Source organism: Pelophylax lessonae (genome assembly GCF_965119305.1).
Source record: "Pelophylax lessonae genome assembly, chromosome: 1".
NCBI lineage: Eukaryota > Metazoa > Chordata > Amphibia > Anura > Ranidae > Pelophylax > Pelophylax lessonae.
In genome coordinates, this window is record NC_138768.1 from 267241444 (window position 1) to 267259816 (window position 18373).

Genomic DNA, 18373 nt, shown 5'->3' on the forward strand with positions numbered 1-18373 from the left:
CAGTGCCGCGACAGGTGGTGGCAAGCAAGGGTGGTCCTATATTTCACACCATTGATCCTGCATGATTGCACTTTGGACTCCTCATGAATGCACCTTGAAATGCTCTATGCACTTTATTAATGGACTTTACGGATGTGATTTTATGTGATTTTAATTATCTCATATTTATGCATCTTATCAGATGCAGTTATTTTGAGTAATGTGGAGCCTGTGGCGGTGGGAGGCAGCATGGGACAGGTCAGGGAGGGCGGGGGCTTTTTTGTGCGGGGGGGGGCTGCAAAAAATCCCTAGAACATCCATAGGCCTGGGCCTTGTTGGCCTAGGCCAAGATACAGGCAGCGTAGTAATTAGAGCATATTTTGCAGTACATTTCTTTTTTTTTTTAGATTTAATATTTTTTTACATTTTTTTTTAACAGTACATGAACCTTAACAGAATGTAAACGGTTTAATGATTTTTCATTGATTTCAGCATGCATGAAACACTTGATGAAATCACAAAGCAACGTCATTAAACGGTTTACATTCTGTTAAAATGTACTGTAGTCAGTGCACAGCTGCAGCACAGTTACATTTTAATTTTATTGTACCTGCTCGCTGCTCCTGCTGTCCTGGCCTGGGGGTTCCCGGGTTCTCCTCTGAAGCTGCTCCGTGCTCTGAGACTGCTCTCAGACTCTATCCCCTGCAGTGCTGTCTCTCTCTCTCCTCGTCCTCTCGTCCCGGGACGTGCCGGGATGGCGGCCGCGCGGAGGAGGGTGGGCGGAGAATTAGGCTCCGCCCCACCACCTAAATTAGGAGAAGCATCTATGGGGACCGTGACACTGTCCCTCCCCTCCCTCCCCCTGGCAAAGTACGTCGCCGCGCCGCCGCCCCTTCAGCAGCTGCAGACTGCAGTGAAACAAGCCGCAAATGTGTTTACTTCCTCAAGCCGCCGGCCGCCTGGGACTGTCACTGCTTCTGTGCGGCGGAGGGCGGCCGCGGGAAGGAAGGATGCAGAACATTGCCGGTACCCAGGTCCCGGTAGGATGGGTTGGGGGGGGGGGGGGGTTCGTGCAGGGGGGGGCGGCTTTTTTGCCGCCCCCCGCAAAGTGCCGCCCTAGGCCTGGGCCTTGTCGGCCTAGGCCTAGATACAGCGCTGCTGCAGTCACTCCTCACATGTCAAAAAGCAGCTTGACTGTGTAAAAATTAAAAATTTTGCCATTTCATGACTCATTTGTCATTTTACAGGGATGAACTTGTTATTTTATTTTGCCACTTGGTACCATCTCTGCTGGGAGATATTACCATGTCCATAGACCTTCCTATATACAGTAGAGAGCCGTGTATGTTGCAGTGAGGTGCTGGTATCAAGCCAAAGTAAACAGCCGAGGGGCGCGCCAGAGCATATGTAAATACACAGACAGGACCCGTGTGAGAAAGCGCGTCCAGCCGGATCTGATACAGAAACATGAAGTGCAAACATAACATCCTCCTATCTGCACTGCTTTTGCACACCTACTGTGTTTCACACTGACCTCATGTCCGCACTAGTGACATGAACATCTCACCTGATGGTCAAAAGCATACTAAGAAACCTTAAATATCACCAGAGCAGCCTTAGACTAGCACTGCTTGGATAATGGTGAACAAAAAGCTAAATTCAGCCTAGAATGAATTATATAGCAAGGGTATGAAGCTGAGACATTCACACAGCAGTTTAACTATCCTGTCTGGTATAAAGAGACAAGATCACTTCCTGTATCCTGTCAGTGTAATTGAAAGGTTCCATGCACAACTTCTCTCTCTACTCTCCTCCTTAATGTTCCACTAACACTTCAGCTTTCATTGTAGTCCTCTCTCTTCTCATGCTTGGTATTACACTTTCCTCCACTGTTTCCATTTCTCTCCGGTTATGTCTCTACTGCCTGTTCTTTCCCCGCTTTTTGGCTTGCTTTCTTGCTCTATGACTATTTTTTTGCTGTATTGTACCTCCCCCTTTTTTTTTTGCTGTATGGTTTTCTATCACTGCCCTCCTGTTCATTTTCTATTGTTGATCTCGTGCCATCTCTTCTGACTCCCTCTTACTGATCTCCTTTTCTCTAGTCGCTCTATTTCTTCTTTCCCATATCATGTGTTTCCCTTTTTTTTTTTTTTGGCCCTTGTCCATGTTTCCCTCTCCATTCCAACTCTTCTTCTTTGAGGTTTTCTCAAGTGTCCCACTGCTATACCCTTAGCGTTTTCAGTATTTCCAGTACATCCCTTATAGCCCCTGCTCTACCCATCTCCACTGTCACTTCTTTTTTTTACATTTTTGAAAGTTCCAAGACTTCTAACCTAGGCTTTTAGTACATTAACCTGTTGCAACAACAGGCACTTCCTATTATACTTCATTCATGTAATTTCAACTCCACAGCTATGCCTTGGTACTAGACTCCTTCTAGCAGTGCCAGACTTATGAGCTCTATTAAAATGTGCAATAGCCCTGGTAAAGTTCTTCCTCATTTTGACCATGTCTCACCCCTTCTGTTTCATTGCAGTCTGATTCAAATAGCTGAGAGTATGAACCTGGCCACACTGTTCCTGGCCACATTAGTGAGGAATGGCAGTTAGAACATGGCTTTGTGCAACTGATTCTTTTCCCAATGTTTCCCTACCTTCTTTGTCCCCCTCATTTTCACAATCTGCTCCCGCTTTCTCCTATTTCCCCCCTTCTGGATACAATCTGCTTACCCTGACTCTTGAAACCATTTTGCTGCCTTGAACACCAATCCACATTAATAACTGGGTCAAGCATGTGGTACTCTAGTTCCTGCTTGTGTTGGCTTACTGCTCATCTGCAATCCAGTCCACTGAGATTATGATTTGCTCCCTATCAAATAGGCACCATTTCTATCTTTGTTTTACCAGGTTTTTCCCAGCATAATAACAAACTGTCCACTGCATATATCTCTCCTATCCTTCCTCTTTTAGCCTTCAAAGACGTCCCTTTCCTCCCTCTTCTTTTCTCACATTCAACACACGTCTCCTATACCCTTTGTACCCTCAAGCCCTATCCACAATCGTTAATTCCCATTTCCGTTCCACTATCAGGCCCTAGTCCCTACATCCTACCACGATCAGCTCACATTGCCTCCATCGTCATCTTCAAATTTTCCACCATCTTTACCACTCTCCCAACGTCTCCAATGTCTGCTCTTTCATGCTACCCCTGAGGGACCACACATACCTTATATGAATAATATACTGTTTTGGGGAAATGAGTAAGAGCACATTCAAATGTCACAGTGCTTTTAACATTATTCTAGAATACTGTTCAGAACCATTGTTTGAGATGCTAAGATTCAGAACATTAAATTAAATGGTAGCGTTCAGATATGTGCAGTTACATGTGTGCTGTGAACAAAGCCTGCAGGTGCCCCATACATTTCCATCAAATCTTTGAAAAATATAACCATGTGTTGGCAGGACTTTAACCATTTAATCATAAGAATTACATTAAAAAGTCACATTTGATATCGAATACTGTATATTTACCTGATTCTTGACACACCTCACCCTCCACTATATTGTGGTTGTCTGACTGCAGATATTGAACGTAATATTTTACATGAAAATAAGTACCAAGTAGAAGGATCTACAAAAACACATGCTGAATTTGAGAGCTGTTTAAGTTATGGCACTTATTTATATGTGTTAATATGAATTGCAGCAAATGACTAACAAATTGACAGTTGACATAAATTGACAGTTGAAATAACAGTACTAACATTGGTTGTCTATGCTCATCTGAAAGTTTCTGTGCTGAGACTTTTAAAAGTACATTTAAATTCTGGGACATGTTATGTTTCAAACAGCATGCATGCACATAATTTGACCACGTGCTTTGTACATGTATTGTGCAGTATAGATCTTTATGAAGTAAACCATTTACAGGGTGCAGGGATTGACAATTCTTGAAAATCCAGATTACAAACTGTAGTTAGTCTCATTGCAAAGAAAAGCATTTAGAATATTAATTTACAGTTATAAAAAATAAAGCTAAAATGGGAGATAAATGTTTATTAACAATAAAAGACTAAATTGCTTGTGTAACACATACTATATATTTTAAAAACTAGTGCAACTATATAATGTGTAGGATTTTGTCTATAATTTTATAATGGCTCCTTCCTTACTTTTACAGTCTTGCATTGTGTGGTTGGCCCATGGGGTACATGGAGTGAGTGCAGCTCTCGTTGTGGAATTGGTAGCAGAGAGAGAGCACGACAAGTGACGGTGCCCCCGAGGAGTGGTGGAAGCCCTTGTCCAGACCTGAGACAACGACGTGGCTGCTATGGAGATGACCCTGCTTGTCACAGTTCGAAAGGTTACTGTACACATAATTTAAGACAAATTGTTTAGTAATTTGTCTATAGCAGAATAACATGCATTAACTGGTCTCTTTTTTTTTTTTGTAGAAGTGGCCAGGATATTACCTGGCTCCTTTAAAAGGTTATCCAGGGACCCTTGGAGGAAACCCCACATTATGACACCTGACAGACCTCAAAGGTAAACATCATGAGCTTTGCTCTACTTCAAGTGTAAAATAATATTACAGAAAACCAATGCGCTACCACAATCTAAATAAAAAAGGAAAATCCCAAATGATAACGAGGTAGATCCAGCAAACAGCAGCTAATCCCTGTAGTGTCACCACATACTGTACAATATCAGTGAAAAGAAAAATAATAGATCAGCGCTATAGCATAAAGTGGGGTACACACTAGTAGAAAATCTGCCGAAAATTCCCATCCGAGGTAAAATCGTACGATTTTCGGCTAGTGTGTACACAACATTCAGCAGCCGATGCCGACATTTTCAACGGAAAAAAACGGAGAGACAAACACCAAAATTTTTATCGTCCGTCCCCAGACGACCAATTTTATTTAATGTGTATGCAGTATGTACGTGAAAAATCGGATACGAAAGACCGCGCATGATCTGAAGTTGCTGACAACCTGGAAGTCTGAGAAATTTCGTGAACATTTATGCACTGTCAACCAAAAACGGTAATGAACGCTGAGCAAGAGAGAGAAAAAACGGAAGATATTTCGTCCGATTTCTGTCAAGTGTGTACGGGCCTTAAGGGTCTACACCAACATAAGATACACTGATAATATGACAATCAATTAAATACAAATAAGTAATGTATAAAAAGAGTGCAAATAATACTAAGAATCACAGTGCTAGTATAATAATAAAAACACATCTGTGATAAGCATACATAAAAATAGTTAAACCAATAAATACAATTCAAAAGTCCATAGGTGTAAATTAAACTTTGTGCAAAAAAAAATATTTCTTGATTAAAAAGCATCAAAATAGTGAATAATAGTGTAAATCAAACTTTGTGCAAAATTTGTTCTTGAAGAAGCATCAAAATAGTGAATAATAGTGTCCAAAGTTGAAAGTATCCCCAGTGCATATGCACAGCAAACCAATATCGTCCACCACGTGCAATGGCTGCTCACCTTAATTGGTAGAGGGTAATGCGTTTACATGTATAAAACTTTTGATCAAGAGATGTAATCCATTGGCAGATAATAATCAACTTGGGTCAATGAAACTGCATGTTTTCCTTAGAGGCAGTCATGGTGGGGAAATGGCTCCAAGGCAGATAGTACTCCACTCATAAAGAAAACAAATATGTATCTCCATAGTGTAGTATTTCAAAATAATGGTTTAATAAAAATATAAAAGACTTACAAATCAATAAGAAATAGCAGGTAGTAATTCAGCATAAGAACCGAGGGTTCCCGCAGCAGCACAGCATTGTGAAACACCAAACTTCCGGTTTCGGCCGTAACCGGAAGTGCTGACACGTTGCGTCACACACGTGACTTTATCAAGGGTTGGAGGCTAGGTGGCACTTGCCGGAGATATATAGCATAGCGGTTGTCCTGGAAACCGCATCAAGAGAGCAAATCCTTCCTGAGTTAACTATTTAACCAATAGATAAAATGTACATCATAGAATAAAACCCTGGTTAAAAACGGTCAGCTAAGCAGATACAGACCTAATAATATAGACTCAAAAAAAGAATCAAAAAAAGAATCATAATTACATATAAGTAATTACATATAAAAACAGGCTGTGGAATCAATATCTCAAATAAATATAAATATATAATAACTCACTAAATAAATGTAAAAATAAAGATACAAAGGATATTTAAATGTATTGATGGGAAAAAAAGTATATAATAAATTAATAATCAGAAATAAAACAATTCAAATCAAATTCAATATTGGGGCCTAATGGTGTAAGAGTCTGCGTCTCTAAAATCCCGAGATTCAGCCTGACTAAGAGTTATGATCTTATTACTCCCTCTCCAATGGGGTTTATTTTTCTCTACGCCCCAAAACAGGAGAAAAGAAGGATCTTTCTGATGACATTCAGCATGATGTCTAGAGACACTATCCTTAGGATAGCCTTTTAATATATTCTGTGTGTGTTCTCTTAGACGTTTCCATAGTAGTCTTTTCGTTCTTCCTATCCTATATATTGGAAATGGCATGGACATTCCAGCACATATACGGCTCCCTCTGTCCTACATGATATGAATTCTCTAATATTATATTTTTTCCTGTAGAGGTAGATACGAACTCTTCTTTTTTCCTTTTATTAAACGTAGTCTGTCTACATGCAAAACACTTTTTGCATGGATACAACCCTTTACCCTCAATAAAACTAAAAGTTTTCTTAGAGGGTTGGTCTGTCCCGTTTTTAACCACAAGATCCCTAAGCGTGGATGTCCTCCTATATGTGAATTTTGGAGCATTAGGTAGAATTTGTGCTAAAGACCTATCCGCCAATAGGACTTTTCAATGTTTTTTAATGATCCTCTCAAGTTTTTTATGCTGAACATTGTAAGAAAAAATAAGAGAGGTATCATTTTTTCTCCATTTAGTAAGATTTCTCTTTCCAAATTTCCCTCTTTCTCAATACTCGGTTGAATAAATTAACTCCTATATCCATTTTCAATAAATCTTGCTTCCAAAATTTTAGCTTGTTGTTCAGTCTTTTTATCAGTACAGTTTCTTCTTCAAGTGTAACATCTCCTATTTACGTATTTTAAAAGTAAAAATGATTCCGTTGTTTTTGGTGCTGGAATCTTAGAGCAGAATTGGGAGTTTTTGCCATAAATTGTATTGTAAGACAGTCTGATAATTGCGGCTCTCAACAAAGTTGGGATCCACAAGGGTTAATGGGCTAGGTAAAGTTATTGTTAGTTTCTGAGGTTAAGAATTTAATCAAGGGTAGGATTTAGGATAAGGTTCAAAATAATATTTTTAAATTTGTGTTGCATACTATATTGCAAATACATTGACCAATTACTGACCAATAGCCTTTATCTTTCTGCTTAGTAGTTTGCAGTAAATAGTGTTTCTTGGTGGTAAGAAATGCCAACAAGTGTATTTGCGAAGTGTGAGAGGTCAGCTCTGCTGTTCTAGCTAGTTACAGTGAGTCCTCTTAATGAGCTAACAGTGCTAGGCAGCCACAGGGGAGGTTAAAGCACCTACTCTATTCTTTCATCTTCCTGCCAGGGATGACTTTTTAATCAAGAAAATTCTAAAACCAAGAAAGAACGGTAATAAGAGCTGACAGGAAAAAAGTTGCCACCCTCACTTTAAAACAGAGAAAAAAAAGAGTAATTTAGGGCTACACCAACCTGTGCGTTCTGCTGATCGGTGATAGTACATCACTTGACAAAGTGCCAAACACTTGCCTAGCTAATAAACGACTGCTAGATTTCTCCGGTGTACATTTACCCTTTTTGCTTCCAGGCTTTGTCCTCCACAATTTTTTTTTTAATGCTTTCGTTTAAGGCATCACACGGAAAGTACAGGAACCCATTACGTGCAAGTCAAAAATAGTGCATTTACATAAATGATGCAAAGAAGACAATATGAGGCGTGGGAAGCAGATGCATACATGAGAAGGTGTCCAGAAAAACCAGACACTAGAGAGTCTTTGTACCCCCCTGTGGCATTTTTCTCGGGAGAATGCCATCAATAAAAAAAGCAAGAAAACCAAGAAAATAACTTCAAGAACAAAGACGGTGAGGAAGAGAAAGAAGGAAGAAGAGAAAAGTAAAAGGGGAGAAGAAAGGGGAAGAGAGAAAAAAAAGGTGTGTGGGGGGAGCTAGAGCAATTGGAAGGGGGAAAGGTAAAGGAGGGAGGAAAAGGGAAGGGATGCAGTCATTCTGCCATCCCTTAAGGACCAGGAGACCCACCGGTACGACCAACAAGTAGGAAGCATTAATTCTGCAAGGCTTTGAACTCCTCAGAATAGGCAAATTTGTGCCATTTTTTGAGAAATTTTTCCAAAAGGCCCTTCTCCATGGCAACCAGGTGTTCCATGTCATGGATGTGCTCCACTATTAATTCTAGGGGACTAGACCATTTTTTCAATGTTTCACTTGGTTTAGATTTTTAATTCAAACATTTTTCAATTTAATTAAAATTTTTAATTTACAGCTTGTAAAAGATCCCCCCCACCATACATTTTCTAAAAGTACAGGAACAGTAGAATTAAAGGATAGTGGTACTGATTTTGTAGGACCTGTGATAGTTGTGCAAATGTTTTTTACATTTTCCCATTAATAAATACATTATATTATTCTTAGCGCACACAAACATGGCATCCATTATAAAACTCCTACTTAAAAGAGAAGTATGGGGTCTTGCCGCCCGGCTCATAGTAAAAATACGTCATTTGTTTGATGGTAAATAACGGGGTTATGGCAGCAGCTAGCTGCCATAACCCTGGTATTTTTTTTTTACTATGGCTGATTCTCTTTTATGGTTTAATATATTTATATTGTTGTGAAAAGTTTCAAGGAAATCATGAGTACAAATCATTTCAGATGCATGGATAATAACAAATATCAAAATTTTAAAATTAGGGGGACTACCGTCCCCATGGCATTGAAATATCATCAACATTACAATCAGTAGAAAAGTCGTTGGTTTTCTCATAAACTATATAATACTGATTAACTAGCAGATCTTCTAATGTCTAGAGTCATGTTTATAATGAGAAGACAAAAATCTGTGGTTATCTATATGAGAAAAAAGGTATAAAGAGAGGGAGAAGTGAAAAGGGGGAACGAAGTGGGTGAGAGGGAGTGGAGGAATGAAAGTGGTAAGTTCACGAGAAAGTGAGGGTGGTAGCAATCATGGACACGCTTATGATCGCAACAATACCTTACATGTGTGGTGCGATCACTATTTACATATGCATACGGGAGTAACATATGCATTCGCGCTTGCACGTTTTTTTTTTTTACTTTTTTTTTAAATGACCTTTATTGCTATCACAAGATATGAACAACATCCCCTGTGACATCATAGGCTACGACAGGTCCTCTTTGTGGAGAGATCTGGGGTCTATTAGACTTCAAAACTCTCCGCTAGCCTCCCATGCAGCCAATCAGACACAGATCAATCTGATCGGCTGCTGGTGGCCAGATAAACAGAGAGGCGGAACCGCAAGTAAAGAACTACTCGTCGCTCCCGGTTTCTGGGGTTACAGAGAGAGAGGAACAACGTCAGTTCCTCTTGCTCTGTTCAGAGCAGTAATCCCCGCCAGTTGCATCACTCCCGGACTCTGCGATGGGATGGTAAAGCCCGGGAAAGAGAGGAAGGGGAAGAAGTGAAGGAGTGGCTAATTAAACACTAAAGTTACTTCTGCCTGTTAGGGAATCGGCGGTTGAAAAGATACATACTGGAATGATGCATATAGGTGCAGGCATCATTCTGGTATAACCACTAAAATCGGAGGACGTACTCCCCAAGGGAGGTGGTAAACAGCAGGGTATGGCCAAGTGGCAACATTAGAGACATTAACCATTTGCCTACTGGGAACTTTCACCCCCTTCCTGCCCATGCCAATTTTCAGCTTTCAGTGCTGTCGCAATTTGAATTACAATTGCGCAGTCATGCAACACTGTACCCAAATTGCATTTTTATGAGAAAGAGAGCTTTCTTTTGGTGGTATTTAATTACCACTGGATTTATATTTTTTGCTAAACAAACGAAAAAAGTCTGAATATTTTGAAAAAAAAAAACCTTTTAGTTCCTGTTATCAAAATTTTTCAAATAAACAATTTTTCTTCTTCACTGATATGCACTGATGAGGCTCCACTGATAAGCTGCACTGAAAGACAGAAATATGCTGCACTAATTGGCACTAATAATCAGTAACTGATAACTACTGCCCTGAATATCAGTGTAAATGTCCCATCACAGGAAAGCTGGTTATCAGTTTTCCTTTCCTTACACACAGGAAAGCAAATGACGATAACTGGCATTTGTCTACATGTGATGAGCTGTGATTGGACACAGCTTATCACATGGTAAAGGGCCACTGTGATTTGTCCTTTACCTCAATCTGTGATCAGCTGTGTGTCCGACAGAGACAGCGAATACAGAGCACACTCTATACGTGCCCCATGGGTGCGCAGGGTTCTAGATTGGTTGTAAAATGGTTAAGGCTCACTTCATCAGCAGAAAGACACATTTTTGTAAAGAGTCCATATTTGTACAGCTATCATAATGTGGTTTGCATTATTCTGCAGCGTATGCATGTTTATTCAAGCCTTACCCTCTTTTGCTCTATAGATTATAAAAGTTATAAAGTTATAAAGACACATGCCTCGCACAGGTGATGGCAATGACAAAATGCAACCCTGTGAGAATGGACAGGGCAATATTCCTAAAGGTTCAAAGCACAGTTTTTGCAAGACTGAAAGAACCAGAAGTCCTACAAGGTCACAGGTAGTTGTATTAGTGCAGCTACAAGTGAGGCTCCCATTACAAAATACTTTACTAAAGAATGAGACACAAACGTTCTTCGGAATAAGAGCGTAAGAGCTGAAGTGTGTACCCTTATGGTACTATGGGCCAAATGTTGATCCAGGCCTTATTGCAAAAAGGGAAGAATTCTTTCCACTAAGGATTTAGACTGGGAGCGAATATTGATGAGCACAGAACAGAAATGGGAATTTTTCAAAAAGACTGTATGCAAACTCACTGCAAAGTATATTCCCATGGGCAATAAGTTTAAAAGGCTAAAAATAAAATCTACGTGGCTCACTGCCAAAGTTAAAAAAGCTATAAATAATAAGAAAAGAGCTTTTAAAAAAAGAACACTATCATTGTTTAATTGTTATAAAGAATATAACAGAATATGGAAAAAGGAAATTAAGGACGCAAAAAATTCTAAATGAATGACAGATTGCAAAAGATAGTAGGACAAACCTCAAAACATTCTTCAAATATATTAATAGTAAAAAGGTTAGCTCTGAGCATGTAGGCCCTTTACAAAATAATCAGGAGTGGGTGACTGGGGACAAAGAGAAGACAAATTTATTAAATACTTTCTTCAGCTCTGTGTATACAAAGGAACATGGGGGACCTCATGACCATAATGAGGATGGTATTGACACAGCCCCAAATGATCCACAATGGCTCAAAAGTGATATGGTCCAGAAATATTTAGACAGAATAAGGGTGGATTAAGTGCCTAGACCAGATAGCATCCACCCACGCATCCTAATAGAATGAGCGCTGTTATTTCAAAGCCTTTGTTTCTAATTTTTAGGGACTCGTTAGGGACTGGAATAGTACCATTGGATTGGCGTAGGGCCAATGTGGTGCCTATATTTAAAAAGGGATCAAAGTTTTTGCCAAGTAACTGTAGACCAGTTAGTTTAACTTCTATAGTCGGAAAATACGGGAGAGTTTAATAAAAGACCACATAGATGAGTTCTTGCTGGAAAAAAATATTTTAAGCAACAGACAGCATGGTCAAAACAACCTGTCAAACAAACCTGATTTCTTTTTATGAGAAGTTAAGTAAAACCTTGGACAGAGGGGTGGCTGTGGATTTTGCAAAAGCATTTGACACAGTTCTCCACACACGGCTAATGTGTACAGTCTTCAGGCTTGGAAAGATCAGTTTGTAAATGGATAAAAATTTGCTAAAAGATAGAATTCAGAGAGTAGTAGTTATTAATTCCTACTCTGAATGGTCTAAGGTTATCAGTGGTGTACCCCAAGGTTCAGTGTTGGGATCTTTACTTTTAAGATTTTTATAAATGATATAGGGTCTGTGATTAAAAGTACCATTTAAGTCTTTGCAGATGACACCAAGCTTTGCAGTGGAATAACTTCCTTACAGGATGTCTCCAACTTACAAGCTGACCTCAATACACTTTTTCATTGGGCAACTATGTGGTAAATGAGGCTTAATGTTGATAAATGTAAAGTTATGCACATGGGGGCTAAGAATATGCATGCATCATACATACTAGGGGGAGTAGAACTGGGGGAATCCATAGCGGAGAAGGATTTGGGTGTTCTGGTAGATCCCAAGCTTAATAATGGCATACAATGCCAAGCTGCAGTTTCCAAAGCAAGCAAAGTCCTTTCTTGTATTATCTCTAAAAGAGAGAGATATTATTTTGCCCCTGTAGAAATCATTAGTAAGACTTCATCTGTAATATGCAGTTCAGTTTTGGACACTATTTCTTAAAAAGGATATCGGGGAACTGGAGAAAGTGCAGCGAAGGGCAATGCTCAGCTATGGGAAAAGATTAGAGGAACTGAATTTATTCTCTCTTGAGAAGAGAAGGAGGGATATGATCAACATGTATAAATACATAAGGGGTCTATATAGTGAACTTGGCGTTGAGTTATTCACTTTAAGGTCAACACAGAGAACAAGGGGGCACTCTTTACGTCTAGAGGAAAACAGATTTTGTCTCCAAATACGGAAAGGTTTCTTCACCGTAAGAGATGTAAAATGTGGAATAGACTCCCTCCAGAGTTGGTTCTGGTTAGCTCACTAGATTGCTTTAAAAAAGGCCTGGATTCTTTCCTGGGTGTACATAATATAAATGGGTACTAATATTTATAGGTAAAGTTGATCCAGGGAATATCCGATTGCTTCTCTGAGGATCAGGAAGGAATTTTTTTCCCCTGCTGTAGCAAATTGGATCATGCTTTGCTGGGGTTTTTTTGCCTTCCTCTGGATCAACTGCGGGCATAGGATTGTGTATATGGGATAGTATGGTTGGGTTTTCTTTACGTTTTTTGTCTTTTATTGGTTGAGCCAGATGGACTTGTGTCTTTTTTTAACCTGACTAACTATGTAACTATTTCCCAGGGGTTACAGCTTCTTTCATTGCACCAAGTAAATAAGCCTTCCATGTTCGATAGTAGACTTTACAGGAGGCGGACTTCCTAGCTTTTTACAGCATCAGGATTTTTGAATCAGAAAGTTCTGCCCAGATTAGAATCCTTTGTACCTCATTTGCTGCAGCAATGCTTCTGGTTCCTGAATCCGGATAGGATGACCTTTCAGTCAGTGTGTTCTGTGTATTAGGGGGAACAAAACTGACCAGAGCTTGAGATTGTTGATCAGAAATTCGATTTTTTTTTTCCAACCACTAAGACCCCTGCACCAAAAGATTATCCAGGACTTTTCTCCAATTGGCGTCCAAAGTTAGAATCTTCCTACTCCTGAGCCACCAGGCTGGTTTTCAGTGTCTGACAAATCCATTTGTCCAGAAATGTGTCCCATAACAACAAAATGTTGTGTTTGTGGATTCTGGAGTAAACAGACCATATGAAACTGCCTCAAGGGGAGGCTTTTATCAGGCCCGGGACTCTCATGCAGAAATACAGAGTTGGGCAACTCCTGAATTGTAGAGTTTTGAATTTTGGAGCAAAGCATCATGTTTTTTGGGGGGGGAAGAAAGACTCTGGACTAAAGTGTGACTAGTGTTGTGTGTTCACAGTAAAATGGAAGTAGTTTTGTTGCACTGGAAAGATTGGGACATGCAAGTAGCTATTCTTGATTTCCTAGAAAGTCTTGTTGATGAAGGGAAGCTATGAAAGATTTGGTAGATCACGTGAAATTTTTGGTGTATGTACCTCCATAGTGAACTTCTCCTTTGTAGTAGCTTGAATGCTATATAAAATTAAACACATTATTCAAGCAAATGAAAGTTTCCTTAAGTTTGTAAAAGGGACGAAAAACAGGTGCATTGAAGTACAAAATGATCACCCAAGGGACAATTTATCATCTGCATAAAAAGGGAAAATCTTGACAATCTACTCTAAAAGACTACAATATTCCTACTTCAAAGCAAGTATTGGCCTTCCAGCTTACAATGTGGGTGGTATTGTTCTGTTCTTGGGCCATTTTGTTTCTTTTGATTCAGTTCTTGATTTCTATCTACGGTACATCATATTTACCAGCAGAAGTCTTTCCATGCTGTGCTGCCAGCATCTCTTGCAAAGAAATGTGTGTGAGGCTCAAGGGGAAACATCTGTGACATCTTATGTCATTTAGTAATATGCACTCTTCATTCACTAGTACAGTATGTTACACTTAATGTCGTAATTACACAGATTTGCCAGGAAAAACACTACATTTTTATCTAACTATAGCATTTTAATCTCTTATTTTTTAGCTATTGTGTTTACTTCCGTCTGAAACATGTGGGACCTGCCTGCCGCCTGCAAAGCTGGAGCAGACAGCTTTTACAAGAACAACTTGTGTGTGTAGATTGTCAGGTGGAGGCGGCTGCTGCTAGTGGAAGGTGCCAGGGGGATGGAGTTGCAGGTGCCAGGTAGGTGGAACTAGAATTTCTTATTTACCTAATATTTTAGTTCATCTATGCTTATCAGAGTTTGGTTTAGCCATCCTCTATGACTTATGACTATGAGCAATATACCAGTTCTGATATTTTACACTTAGTCCTGCTCCATTTTTTATTTCACTTTTTGATTATTTAAGTGTATTTGAAGCCTGTCTGTATAGTGTTGAGGAGGTCTCAATTATTTTCTGTCCCAGAGGCAGATTAAAACGTGAAAGGAAATCTCTGCAAAGAGAAAGGAAGTTCCACCTTAGAAAGTTGTCACCAGAACAGTTGTCCCGATTAGATCATTTCCTTTCATTCCTTGACAACTATAAAATGTTGGCTTTATCGTCACTATCTGTCCTAGCGATAATAGTCACCTGAACAGACAGAGGGGTGAATCTCCCCAGCCGCACAGGCAGAAAAAAAAAAAAAAAAAGATGTTCTAACCCTTACATAATTTATCTACAACCAAAGAAAAAGGTTTTGGATGCAGACTTAACAAGTTCCCATTCGCTATACGTACATATATGTCCTTGATGGGAAGCAGTGATTCCGGGATTATGGCTGAAGCTATAATCCTGGTATCTAAATTTGCAGCCAAGTTTTCGCTTTTATCCACTTAAGCCCCGGAGGATTTTCCTGCTCAAAGACCAGGGCCTATTTTGCGATTTGGCACTGCATGAATTTAACGGACAATTGCGCGGTCGTGCGACGCTGTACCCAAATGAAATTGATGTCCTTTCTTTTTTCCCACAAACAGAGCTTTCTTTTGGTGGTATTTGATCACCTGTGCGATTTTTTTTTTTGCGCTATGAACAAAAAAAGGACGTCAATTTTGAAAAAATAACAATATTTTTCACATTTTTTTTATATGAAATTCCCCCCAAAAAAAATGTAAAAATCAAAATTTTTTAACATTTTAGGCCAATTTGTTTTCTGCTACATATTTTTGGTAAAAATAAAAAAATCGCAATAAGCGTCTTTTGATTGGTTTGCGCAAAAGTTATTGCGTTTACTAACTAAGGGAAAGATTTATGTCATTTTTATTGTTTTTTTTTTTAACTAGTAATGGCGGCGATCTGCAATTTTGTTTGCGAGACTGCGACATTGCGGCGGACAGTTCGGACCCGACTGACATTTTTGACACTTTTGGGGGTACCAGTGACATTACTACAGTAATCAGTGCTATACATATGCACTGTTACTGTAAAAATGACACTGGCAGGGAAGGGGTTAACTTTATTAGAGATCCAGGGGTTAAGTGTGTCCCTAGGGGCGTGCTTCTAACTGTCAAGGGCGTGGCTTTTGATGTAACCACAGAGACATACGAACCTGCATAGCAGGATCATATAGTCTCTGCTGTTACACCAGGGAGAATGACAGGCGGCTTTGTTTACATCAGCCGCCTGCCTTTCTCCCTCTCCAGCGGGAGATCGCGAGTGGCCGGCAGACATCAGAGCCGGCGGTCACTCGCGCGGGGATGGCCATGAACGAGCGGGGGTCGCTTTGCCCAGGAGGGGCTGACTGCTGCAGTAAATGTACTTGCGGCGGTCTGCATGTGGTTAAGTAAAAGTGATCCAGCAAATAGACCCCCGATCGCTCCATAAGGAGTACCAGTCACTGCACATGCTATCAAAAAGATATGTTGTTAATTAGTTATTAAATATTAGGGTATTACATTGTGTTTGCATACATTACAATTCATTAATGTGTATTTTTTCCTGAAAATTTACATCTGATAACCTGCTGTGCAAATGTTGTATGAAACACAAAAATTGCATAAATTACCATTTTATTCTCCACAGCCTTTGCTTTCAGAAAATATATGTGTGGGGGGTTCAAAGTAGTTTCTACTGAGTTTTACATGTACGTGAGAAATGTCAGAATTGGCCCAGATAGCTAGTGGTATTATCAAATTATGATAAGTGAACTCCCCTGGTGGTGGTTTAATAATTTTGTTTAACCATTGCAGGACATTTTGGGCAGCGGCATTACTCCGTGGATGTCAGGGCTCCTGGGTACAGGAAGACCTCAGAGAAGATTGCATGTGCCATTCAGTCTCCTTCCTATTTGTGTGACCAGGATCGTCACCAGGAGCTTTTGGACAGACAACTTACTGCGCCTGTCAAAGCACAAAGACAAATAGCTTACCTCTCAGATACCTACCTCTGCAATTTGCCTCATGGAGGGACCTGTCCTCCTTTTTTAATAATTTTACTATTGTGTATTACAATGTGAGTACATGTATTTGGCAGTGATGTTATGAAGTCACGTGTCTGATGCTTTCTCTGATTGCTGATTCATTCGTTTTATTTCTAATAAATAGTCATCAAGGCTAAGAGTAACCACTTGCCGACTGCCAGCAGTACATATACGGAAGCAGATCGGCTCTGTCCCGTGAAACAACATAACTGTACACTGCTTCTTAGGACCGCGAGTGGGGGCACGCGCAATTGCCGCCAGGCACATGCGATCGCTCCCCGTGGAGACAGAACGGCGGTATGCCGTTGTAAACGTGGCAGACCGCTGTTCTGTCAGCAATGAACACAGGGCTCCTGTGTTCCTCCTGTTTAGGAACATAGGTCCCTGTGTTCATTCCATAAGTACATCCCCCACACAGTTAGAAAGTACCCCCTAGGGACACATTTAACCCTTTGATTGCCCCTGGTGTTAACCCCTCCCCTGCCAGTGTCTTTAGTACAGTAACAGTGCATATTTTTAGCACGGATTACTGTAGTAATGTCACTCACTGGTCCCCCCAAAAGTGTCAAAAATGTCAGTTAGGTGTCTGATCTGACCGCCGCAATGTCGCATTACCACTAAAAATCGCTGATCGCCGTCATTACTAGTAAAACAAATTTAAAAAGAGAAAAAAAAATGACAAATCTTTGCCTAGTTTTTAGACGCAATACCGTTTGCGCAAACCAATCAATATACGCTTATTGAGATTTTGTTTACCAAAAATATGTAACAGAATACAAATTGGTATAAAATGATAAAATAATTTGATTTTTTAATTTTTTTTATTGGGAATGTTATATAGCAGAAAGTGAAAAACTGTTTTGTTTCAGGGTTGTCACTTTTTTTTTTGTTTTTAAAAAATAAAAATTGCGCAGGTGATCAAATACCACCAAAATAAAGCTCTATTTGTGGGAAAAAATTAAAATTTTTTTTTTGGGTACGGCGTTACACGATCGTGCAAGTGTCAGTCAAAATAACGCAGTCCAGAAGTGTTCAAGTCAGGTTTATTCACTGTATACTAAAATCTTAGATGGAAAAGACCAAGACAACAAAGTCATATGAAAAAGTAGGTACACCCCATGAAAATTGTTGACTTTAACCTCTTCACGCAGACAGTATGCAAATATTGCCTCGTTTCCACTGAGCGGATCGGTTCGGGTCGGTTCGGTACGGTACGCTAATTTGAGTGTTTCCATTATGAAAGTGGCCCATACAACCGAACCAAACCGCACCATTCCTGGTCCTGCTTCAGATGTAGGGCCATAGGAAATGGTACGGTACGGTTAGGGCGGAGCTACTGGCGTCACACGATAGAGTCCTCTGATTGGCGGACAGGAAACCATCAATGCTCACGTCAAATGAAAGAGCAAAACAAACACCTCATTTGGTGTAAACCCCGCATGGTCCCTGGTGGCCCGACTTGCAGTGGAAACGCTCACCTGAATAGACCGGACCATTC

The 18373-nt window shown here is 40.0% G+C and overlaps 1 protein-coding gene across 1 annotated transcript in view; it reads left to right on the top strand.

Annotated features, from left to right (window-relative positions):
- The window catches only part of LOC309544467 (somatomedin-B and thrombospondin type-1 domain-containing protein-like), an 85452-nt gene extending 68608 nt beyond the window's left edge, over positions 1–16844 (top strand). Inside the window, exons 2-5 of the mRNA XM_082243378.1 lie at positions 4162–4344; positions 4436–4526; positions 14503–14661; positions 16646–16844. Of these exons, the coding sequence (XP_082099504.1) occupies positions 4162–4344; positions 4436–4526; positions 14503–14661; positions 16646–16751 (539 nt within the window). The 3' untranslated portion in view covers positions 16752–16844. The remainder of the gene's footprint in view (positions 1–4161; positions 4345–4435; positions 4527–14502; positions 14662–16645) is intronic.
- The last annotated feature ends 1529 nt before the right edge of the window (positions 16845–18373 follow it).